Here is a 10,335-nt window from a genome sequence, read left to right as displayed (position 1 = left end):
ACTTTTTTCCTAGTGCTTGAAGAAATGCCTATTATATATATCACCATATATATATATGTATACACATACATATAGTGGTTTATTGACTTTTAAGAGAGAAACTTCAGGCACATCAGCTTCAGGACCTTGGGGTGAGGAGCTCAGCACTGCCTTTGCCTACCAGGTAGGAACTGAAATTGTATGTATGTGTCTATCTTCATGTGTCTGTCTTCTTGTTTGTGTCACTGCAAGGAACCAAACTGATCTTTGGAAGTGAACAATTGCACTATGCTGGATGTTAGCATGTGACAACTTGTGAATATCGTGAAAAAATAAAAGCAAATCAGGGTAGATGAAGACTTAATCCTGGTATCTCTTAGAGCTTCAGTAATTATTCTCTCCTTATTATTTTATTTTCTAGTCTTTCAGTTGAGGTTGGGGAGGGGCAGACCCCGTCTTTCTGCCTTTCTGCTCAAGTTAGATTTGTTTCTCTAAGAATTCAAGAACATTTATTTGCTTAAAGGCTTGCCAGTGAAAAGGCCCCAGGTCTAATCCCCTTTCTGCTACACACCAGTGCAACTTAGGGAACCCTTTGCCTATTGACTTCTTCACGTGGAAACCGATCCACTGAAAGCAAAAAGGGACCATTTCTTGTAGGGGGGGAGAAAACCTCTAAAATTCCATTCTGAAGAAGTCGTCATCCTTGGCCCGTGCAGTAGCAATAGAAGCAAAAGCTTTTTGATCCTCACATTTGTAAACTTGTAGACATAATAATGCCATTTCTCCAGTGTTAGCAGGTGTCCTGTCTGGAAGCTGCTGCCTCAGCCTCCAGCAGAGCTGGGAATTAGAAAATTGTCTGTCGTTCCTGAACCGTGAAGCGCTGCTCTTAAATAAAGGCCAGGTCAGATGTTAAAGGGACATTCTTGTCTTCTGAAGCCGAAATAATCTACAGTCACATCGAGAAATGAAGGCATCCTCCTCCAAAAATGGTCAACCTCTTTATCTCCCATTATATTCCATGGGGTCACGACAAGCTCCATGCGTGCAGATGGATTGCGTGTCTCCCCAGCCCATAGCTTAGCATGTGCACGGCTGTGCTTTGGGGCAGCACAGAGACTGGGGCAGGTTGCACTCTTCTTTGTGCCCTCTGCTGTCTTTCCTCTGTTTCTGATAGAACAGTGAATACAGATCACGCTCCAAATATGCGTTTTCTATTTTCTCTGTGCTCATTAATAGATCCTAGACGATGTGCTCTCTGGGTGCTGTTAAGCAAACTGAATGTGTTTTAAGATGGCCAGACTGTGGCTGCAGCTGAGGTTTGACAACAGGTGTGGAATGCCAGGCAGAAAAGCCTGGTTGCAAGCTTTCAGTCTTTGCACCAAACATAGATGTCCCTTCCTCTGGGAGCACATGTGATGTTGAGTGTGCAGGACAGAGAGATGGGTTTGGCCTAAAGATGGGCATTAAGAATGGAGAACCATTGTGTTTCCTTAAACCAAGCAAATCCTCCGGGGGAGAGCTGAACCTCAGAGCTGTCACCTGGAGCTTTGCAATCAGGTGCTGGGGGCCAGAATCTGGCATTTTAGTACAATATGTGCAGGATGGGGGGAGACTGTCCCAATCCCCTACCTGGGAGCTCCCTTTGTGATTTCCTAGCCTGCAAAACCATTGTTGGGTTTCTTTTTTGGGTGACAACATGGTGGAGCAGGGCTGGTCTCTGGCCGTAGCGTTTGGTGCTGCAGGAGGATGGGGTGGGACAGCGAGGCGGCAGCCAGGAAGGGAAGTGGGGATGGTGAGGCTGAGGGAAACCCTTGGCTCTGCCCCCTTGTGTCTGCGCATGATGATAAAATCTTTTTAATTAAATGATTGCACTGAGTGCACAGGGTGAACGGCACTCGCCTAATGAGCAGTTGCTCAGTTTTGCTTTTCCTCTCTGTTCAATGGATGGTGCTGGGTCCTATTAACCGTGCACTGTTCAAACCCTGCCCAACAGCGTTGTGGGTTTCCCCGTGGGATTGGTGTGGTGCACTCCCAGTACTATCGTGGTGTCTTCTAAGCTTGAATGGATTGATACAGAAATGCTGAGTGCTATTATTTCTGTCTGAAAATGGGGGGAGCAATATAATATATAGTACCTTCCTTCCCATTGCACTCCCTTTGCTAGGATCTACCCAGCAAGCCCAGTTCCCTGTGAGTGAACTGGGTGTTCAGTGCGTTTATTTTATTTTCATACCAAAACATAGGAAAGCTCTCTTCCTCAAAACATCAAACTGCTTTCCTCATCCTGTTACCTACACCTCCCGCTCATTAGGGACAAATATTTGCTCAAGAAGTGGCAGGCTGCTTTTTTGTTTCTTCCAAGTGATAATAGAACAAGTTTTGGCCCAAAAAGAAAAGTTGTGGCCAGGCAGGAGAATGATTCCTAGCGCCAACCATATGCTGCATTCATCATGCTGAAGTGCCTTAATTACTGGTGGATGTCGCCGTGCTTTTATAGATAGCGCAAAGCTTTTGGCCAAGGTTGTTTGCTGATAATTGCATTTCCTGGGGGGGAAAAAAAGTCCTGAAAGCCTTTCTGCTGCTGAGTTTTCCTTTGGGCATCTCATGCGGGTATGCACCAAGAGATGCTCGTGGGATGTGAGTGCCCAGAATCTTGCAGTGTTAGAGCTCTGTCTTGGGGAAACTCAGCCTGGGGTTGGTGTCCTGCTTTCAGCTGGGACAGAACTGGCTTTCACCACAGTGTCTGCCATAATGCAGCTGTAAGGAGTGGCAAGCGAGCTCCTATAGATGCCCAGTACTGCGTATCATTTCCAAAAGCCATTCCCATCCTGAAATCCAAAATGGGATTTGGGATTCCTGCTAAGGGGTGAGTGGGGCAGCGGTAACAAGCAGCAGCCTCCCTCCCCTCCTTTATCATTCTGATGATAACGGGCACTTTAAAGGCTCTCTGACAATGAATGAATCCCGGTTAAATATTTCGGGAACTTCTTTACATGGTTTCCTCTGATGTGTGCACTGCTGAGACATCTGTCTTCGGTACTAATAAAGTAGTCTAGATTTAAAATGAACTTCATTGGATCGCTTTGAAACTATAGGCACATATGGTTCATAATTAGCTGGATATCTCTTATAGTTAAATGATTTTTTCCCTTCTCTTTCTCTCTCTCTCTGTCGCCCATTCGCATCAATAATAGAAGCAAACAAAGTTCCAATTGTTCCCTGTTGCGGGACATTATGTGCCTGAATAAATGGATGTTGGCTGTGTCTACATGGATTTGCCATATGGCTACAAAGGCCCGAAGAATAGGGGCAGTGTGCTTTGTGCTGAAGGCGGGCTGGGTGGAGCGGGCTGCAGGGCGGCCGCACACCTTCCCCGTGCCCGGCAGCTGGAGCCCCCGCCATGCTCCGGGCCCACCTCCACAGCCCAGGGATTTGGGAGCCGGGCACGGGGATTTCTTGGTGCGGAAAGTCCTATTATGAGCGGGGGGCTGGGACAATGGAGGTCCCAAAGGCACCTGCTTGCATGAAAGCCAGAGAAAAGCCCATAAATCCTGGAGGATCCAGCTGCCTCACTCCGGGCATTGTTGGCTTTCAGAAGGAAAGGAAAAAGCTATTTTTCTTTTTCAAAGAGGGGGGGGGAAATCGTGTTGAGGCGGCGGCCAGTGACGCGGGCGCGTAAAATAATCCCGTTCTGATTAAGCGATCAAGGAGCTGGAGGTAATCAATGTTACTTTTACAGCCGGGAGAGTTCCGCGGCCGTGACGGGGGGGGGCAGCGGCGAGCGCTGCGGGGACAGCCGGGGCGGGGACAACCCGGCTTCGGCCCCCCGGCTCCGCCCGGCCGCATCGGGGCACCGCGGCACGGAGCCGACCCACCTGCGACCGGGTGTGCCCCACCCTGGGTGTGTGCCCCCACCCCGTTCATGTTGGCTGGGGGGTGGTTTTTGGTTGTTTTTTTTTTTTTGCCTTTTCTGGCTTGGAGTGGTTGGGGGATAGAGGGGGGCTGGAAATCGGTGCTGGGCTCGGATAGGAGAGGCGGGGAAGGGCTTTTGCCCGAAATGATGAGGGAGAGGCGTGCGCACGGAAGGGTCCCCCAAGAGCACAGCCTGCCTTCATCACCTCCTTAATGTGGGGCTGCCCCAAGGCCCAGCGTGGGCCACTGCTCGGGGGAAAGAGGGAATCGCGGTGCAGAAAGGCAAAGCTCAGTGTTCTCAGACACGTGTGTTCCCCCCCTCGTTTTGTCACGGCCAGCCGCGCCCTCAGTTGTTTGTAAGGGAAAAAGTCCTTTCCCCCCCTCCAACTACGGCCCCTACACCCCCACCCCGCTTTGCAGCCACACTGTTCTCCCAGCAGTTTGGTCACAGTGCACGGAGCACTGGAAGATGCAACCACCCCCTTCCCCCCCCCCCCAACCCCACGGCTATCAGCACAGCACACAGCATTGCAGGGGGTCCTGGAATGTTTTTATTATTGGAGATTGTGGCATTACTGGCACTGGCAGCGGAACAGACAGGCTCAGGAACTATAGGAACTTGTCTTCAAGTAAAGGGTTCATTACTGCTGGGTTCATTACTACATCATGTGAAGGCCAAAAAAAAAAAAAAAAAAACCCACCAAAATCCAACTATAAAAATAAATTTACATTTTGTAAATAACAAAAGCAAATATAGTGCCCTTTGGCTTAACCAGAAAACAACAAAAAAAACCTATTGGGTGTCAACCAGTTATCCACATTTCTGACATAAATAGAAAATATAAGTTAGTATAACTCTTAAAAAAACCGTTTTGTACAAATATACACTTGCTTCTTTCTTCTTTTTCCTTTTTTCTTCTTTTTGAGTTTTTTTTTTCTTTTTTGCACTGAGAGATCAGCAGAGATTAAACATTTCCATAAGTGACTTTTTTTTTTTTTTCCTCCTTTAAAGCTTTACACTTCTGGCCAGTGTACTCACATTAGGCATAATACATTTCTGTACACAACGTCACACATTGCACACTCGTACGTTAACACTGCTCCGTGCGCAGCCGCTCCCGGCGGGCGGGCGCTGCGGCTGCGGCTCCGTCCCCGCTCCGGCGGCGCTGCGGGTCCCGGGCCGGGCGCGGTGCGGGGGGGTCCCGGCTGCCCGCAACTCCAGGGCACGGCGCCTGCGGGCTGCGCGCCACTCCCGTGGGTGCCGTAGTGCAAAAGGCTGAAGGGATAAAGAGGAGGGGGGAGTTAGAAGCGAGGGGAGAGAGACGTGGGTTAAGGCTGCGTCCGTTCCTCCCCCCTCCCTTCGGCTTCCCCGGAGCTCCTCACCTGGCTCAGCGGAGCCGCTTGCGGGGGGTGTGCTCAGCCGGCACGGCGGCGGGGGGCTGCGGACAGCCCGCGGGGCGCTCGGCCGCCGCTTTGGGCTCGGCCGGCCTTTTCCTCCTGGCGAAGAAATCTGGAGGAGAGGGAAGGGGGGGAGGGGGCCGTCAGCAGCCGCAAAGAGAGCCCCGCGGTGCCGCCACCCCCTCCCCCTCGCCCGGCCTCCCTACGCACGCACCTGTGATGCGGGTCGTGGGGCCGCTCCGTCGGGGCCGCGGCGCACGTCGGCGGGGCGCGGCGCGGTTCTCCCGGCTCAGGCGCGCCCCCGGCCCCCCCGGAGCCTTGGCGGCGGCGGCGATATTGGCGATGGACGGTGGGGCCGGAGGGGCACGGCGTAAGGGAACGCGGTGCCGGCCCACCTGCAGCGTCTCCCGGTAGAAAGCGGGCACGGTGCCGCCCTCCACCTCCTCCCAGCGCAGGCGGCCGGGCCCGGGCAGCGGCGTGTCGGTGTGGAAGTTGTAGTCCCAGCGGCGCTGGTCGTCCTCGCCCATCTCCCGCAGGCGGCTCCGCAGCTCCCGGCCCAGCTCCTCGTGGTCCACCGGCCCGAATAAGCTCCTGCAGACGGCGCTGCGGCCGGGCACGGGCAGAGCCCGCAGGGCCGCCAGGCGCTCCGGGGCCGCCGCCGCACCCGAAAGGTGCACGTCGGACATCGCCGCGGGGTGGGTGGGTGCGTGGCCGCCCGCCCCCGCCGCTCCCCTCGCCGCCCGTCCCGTCTCGTCCAGTCCTGTGCCAAGCGCGCTCCGGCCCTGCCTCCGCCTCTGAGCCCCTTCCCCCGGCTCCCGGCTTTTAAACCCCGCTCCCCGCGAGGGCGAGCAAAACAACCATTAGCATAATAGTATTTCCCCGCCGCCGGCCCGCCGCGATTGGCGGGCCCCCCCCCGCCGTCCCCCGGCCCCCAGCGGCAGCCCTCCTGCCCGCGCCCTCCATTGGCTGCGCCGGGCAGCGCCGCGCCGCCGCCGGCCGCATTGGCCCGGCCCGGCCCCGCCGCTGTCCGGGGGGGCGGCCCCGGCGCTGGCCCGGCCCCGGGGGGCGGCACGGAGCTCCCCGCCCGCCGCGTCCCCGCGCCTTTGTCTGCCCGCGGCCGCTGCTCCCTCCCATCTCCTCTCCTCTCCTCTCGGGGCTGCTCTCGGCCCCTCCCTCTCGCCTTCCCAGCAGAGGTGTGCGCGTTTGGGGCGTCCTCACAGTCAGTTTTTATCCTTTCTTTCTCTCTTTTTTTTTTGTCCCTCCTTTTTTCCCCTGAGGAGACGTTGCTCAGCATCCACAGGCGCGGAAGGAGGACTCGGGGTCGGTTCTGGCTCCGTGGTTTGGTTGCCCTGCCGCAAAACAAAGCGGGATGCTCGCAGAGTTCAAAACAAGCTGAGGGCAGCTTTTAAAAATAGCACTTCTCGGCTGCATGGAATTAATAAGCTGCAGCCTCGCTGAGCAGAAATACATGGAAACCGCAGCATTTTCCTCTCCTAACTTTTAAGCCCACATAAATGCTTCCCTGGAAGAACTCAAGGCCAGGCTGGATGGGGCTTGGAGCAACCTGGTCTGGAGGGCGGTGTCCCTGCCTATAGCAGGGGGTTGGAACTGGTTGGTCTTGAGGGTCCCCTCCAGCCCAAACAGTTTTATGATTCCATGACAAGACATGGTCAGCTGCACGTGAGCTCATCTCACCATATTGCTGCCCTCCTGTTTGAGCATTCCTTGTCTTGGAGTGGGGTAGGGAGTGCCTTTTTAAGATACCCATCTGGATGGATGTGTGTCCATCAGCAGGGAGGTGTTCCTATGGAGATCTTTTGGAACCGCAAGGCTGGAGGGGTGTTGAGAGCACCGAGATCAATGGACCATGCAGCCTTATCAAGAGCTGGTGCCACGAGAGGTCCTCGTGCAGCAAACCAAGTGAGAGAGCAAGTAGGATAAAGAGTTGCAAAGGTGTGCGTGATCACAGGCAGTTTGCAGCTTTGCATTTGTACCAGTGGCAGTTTTGCATGGTACTTTGGAGTTCTGAACTCCAGGCTGTGCCACCAGCTCTGCGACCTTTCGATTTATTGCAGCCTGGATACGTTCAGAACGGTAATAAAAAAATGAAGGTGGATACCAGCCACGCCTCAAGGATGCAAAATCTAAGTTTAAAAACACAACAATAACAAAACTCCCCTCTGGAAGATGCTCGCAACCCGTGCCCGGGACCGGCCCCGATGTGCGGGGCGATGGTGCCCTCTAATGTCGGTCGGGCCGGGCGGTGCCGGGCTGCGGGACGCGCCGCCTCGTACCCCGCTGTGATGCACTGGGTGTCCTGCTGCGGCAGGGGAAGGGGAAATGGTTTCGAACTAACGGAGGGGAGGTTTAGAGGAGATCTAAGTACGATGTGTTTTTACAATGAGGGCAGTGAGGCACTGGCACCGGTTGCCCAGAGAGGTGGACGCTCTTTCCCTGGGGATGTTCAAAGTCAGGCTGAATGGGGCTCTGAGCACCTGATATAGTGCAGGTGTTCCTGTTCACTGCAGGGGAGTTGGACCAGATGGCCTTTAAGGATCACTTCCAACACAAGCAGTTCTCTGATGATGATTCTTTGGTTCTGTGAGAATAAGAGAGTGAGCTTTAGGTGAGTGAGGCCAGGAGGATTGGGCGCAAAGGGATGCACTCATAATGGGCTCTCAGTGAAGCTTAATCTCATGAATTAAAGACACTTTCACCCTGATGCTGGCAGATATCCTCCTGCTCTCCAGTGAGCAGCTTTACCAGCATGACACTACAGTTCTCTCAGGCATGTCATGCAATAGCATGTTCTGTGGGGAGTCCCACGATTTGTTTCAAGCCAAAGAGAGGCTTGAAAAAAATCAAAAGCACAAAAGCAGGAACGGTATTTGTTCTGGAGAGAGCATAAACAAGCGCTGATTATTTATCAATAAGCACGTGCCTCACACAGCAAAGTACATGCACGTAGTTTCACATGATGGCATTTTGCACTGACACAGTACAACTTCTGAAGAATGCTGTAAGCAATGGGCTTTTGAAAGAGTGCTTTAAAGCCCCTGGAAATTAGTGCTCATTTCTTTTTGTCTGCAGCAAATTCACTCTGAGGGCAAGTGCAGAGGGAGCAGTGAAGGTTCTCCAAAGCCTTCCTGTGGTTTGAACCAAAAAATAGCAGGGAAACCATCCCTCTTATAAGTAAAACCAGGACTGTGAGCATGATGACCATGTAGAAGTGCTGATACAGTGATGTGCTGTTGTCGGGCCACCTCAGTCAGTGCCACTGCCTCTGAGCTGCTGCTAAATTGATCCCTGCTTTGCTATGGCTATCACTCCTCCTCCATTCCACTTCATCCCTGTATGGGCAGTGACCACATGCCACATGAAGTTGTCCCAAAGCTGCAGAGCATATGGCACATGGGGCAGCCATCCCCTTCTCTCTACATCCCAAGGAAAAACCAACCTGGGAACAGGGCACGGTATGCACATCTTCCCTGCCTGCACGCAGGTGGGGTTTGTCTGGGAGCATCACACAGACCTCTATGTAGGGGACCGGGCTGGGATAGATGAGGCCTTACTGACGTGTGCCTTGCAGCCTCTCTGATTGCCCTACAAAGAAACATGCATTAGCAGGAACATTAAATACACATCCGCGTTTTGTTTTGTGCTGTGCACGGCTTAGCTGGACAGCCAACCAGCAGAGGGACTGCAGTTACATTGTGTTACGGTGGTCTCTCAAACGTCTGAAAGTTATAAATCGGGCGATTGTCTGATTCTGACACAGGAAAATATTTTGGTAGATGCAGGAGGCTCGAGACCAACTGAAAGCATCTCAGGCGCCCATTGTTTGCAGAATGTAATGTTTGCAGAGGAAATCTGCAGCATTCCTGCAACAAACCACAACAAGAGGCTTCATACAGCCCAAATCATTTACAATTCTCATATAAATTATAACGGCTTAAATGTTATTTAGATGATAAACAGCTTCTGCATTCCAGACATCGCTGTGATTCCAGGAGGTGACTGTATGATATGGGCTGAATGACACATTGCACACTGAAGGCTGAACGGGAGGCTTTCTTTGTCTGTGTGTGCATCCATTTTCATCACATCTTGCATATTCTTTGGATATAAACGTTGGGCTTCCAGTGTACTTTGCTCTCTACAGTGACCCAAAAGGAGGTTGTAGCAAGGTGGGGACTGTCCTCTTCTCCTGGGTCACAGCAATAGGATGAGCCTAAGGTGATGGCCTTGGGTTGAACCAGGGGAGGTTCGGGTTGGATATTAGGAAAAATTAATTGTCAGAAAAAGTGGTGATGCATTAAGAACAAGCTGTCCTGGGAGGTGGTGGAGTCACCATCCCTGGATGTGTTCAAGAAAAGGGTGGATGTGGTACTCGGGGGCACGCTCTGTAGCGGTCACAGGCATGGGTTGATGATTGGACTGGATGAACTTATTGGTCTTTCCAACTGTCATGGTTTTGTGGTGGTTCTGTGATATTTCTGAGACACACAGATTGTGCATCTTGGAACCCAGGACTTCACACGCTGTCCAGCAGTGAGTCTAGGGACAAGCATCCCTTGCCCGAGAGGGCAGAGCCATCTGGAGGTCCTGGAGAGGTTTGGGTAGGTAGAGGTGGCTGTGCTCATCACAGCCCCGGTTGACAAGATTAGAAGTGACCTCAGCAAGGTGCCATTTGAAGCAGGCACCACTCTGTTCCAGCAGGGCACTGCCAGAGCTGATGGGATAGGATGAGTGCAAAGAGCCGTGTGTTCTCTGCCTATGTGGTCATGTTATTCTTGGTGTGACTCCTGAAGTCAGGCCACAGCATTTTTCCAAAACTCGTTCACAATTGACACAGTCTCTACCCCATCTGCATATGTGTTGATGTCAGACTCCAGCATTCAGAAATGTTCTCTTTTGGTTTGATTTATCCAGAGAGGAGAAGCTGCCCTGTGGTTAAGCAGCAGCACTGGAGGCCAAAGGATGACCAAGTCTGATTCCAGTCTCTTCCACAGACTTCCTTCGTGATTTCGAGCCGTCGCACCCCGC

At 52.8% G+C, this 10,335-nt stretch overlaps 1 protein-coding gene across 2 annotated transcripts; it reads right to left on the bottom strand.

Annotated features, from left to right (window-relative positions):
* Positions 1-4,419: 4,419 nt before the first annotated feature.
* Positions 4,420-6,164, bottom strand: CDKN1C (cyclin dependent kinase inhibitor 1C). 2 transcript variants are annotated; one of them, XM_031613962.2, is made up of 3 exons: positions 5,504-6,164; positions 5,275-5,401; positions 4,420-5,167 (listed from the first exon to the last, which is right to left on the bottom strand). In XM_031613962.2, the coding sequence occupies exons 1-2, from the start codon at positions 5,973-5,975 to the stop codon at positions 5,280-5,282; spliced, it is 594 nt and encodes a 197-aa protein (XP_031469822.1). In that variant the 5' UTR covers positions 5,976-6,164; the 3' UTR covers positions 4,420-5,167; positions 5,275-5,279. The 2 variants fall into 2 exon arrangements, with proteins under 2 accessions (XP_031469822.1, XP_089996698.1); XM_090140572.1 differs by having other exon boundaries at positions 4,420-5,401; positions 5,504-6,103.
* Between the last annotated feature and the right edge of the window lie 4,171 nt (positions 6,165-10,335).

This window comes from Phasianus colchicus, chromosome 5 (genome assembly GCF_987193195.1).
Source record: "Phasianus colchicus chromosome 5, bPhaCol1.hap1.1, whole genome shotgun sequence".
In the NCBI taxonomy this organism is placed as follows: domain Eukaryota; kingdom Metazoa; phylum Chordata; class Aves; order Galliformes; family Phasianidae; genus Phasianus; species Phasianus colchicus.
The sequence above is the reverse complement of the archived record's forward strand: the minus strand, read 5'-3'. Positions and strand labels throughout refer to the sequence as shown.

Coding starts and splice junctions, on each gene's coding strand:
- CDKN1C (XM_031613962.2), bottom strand. CDS start 5,975: ATGTCCGACGTGCACCTTTCGGGTGCGGCGGCGGCCCCGGAGCGCCTG. Junction 5,402..5,503: donor CCCCACGACCCGCATCACAG/GTGCGTGCGTAG, acceptor CCTCTCCTCCAG/ATTTCTTCGCCAGGAGGAAA.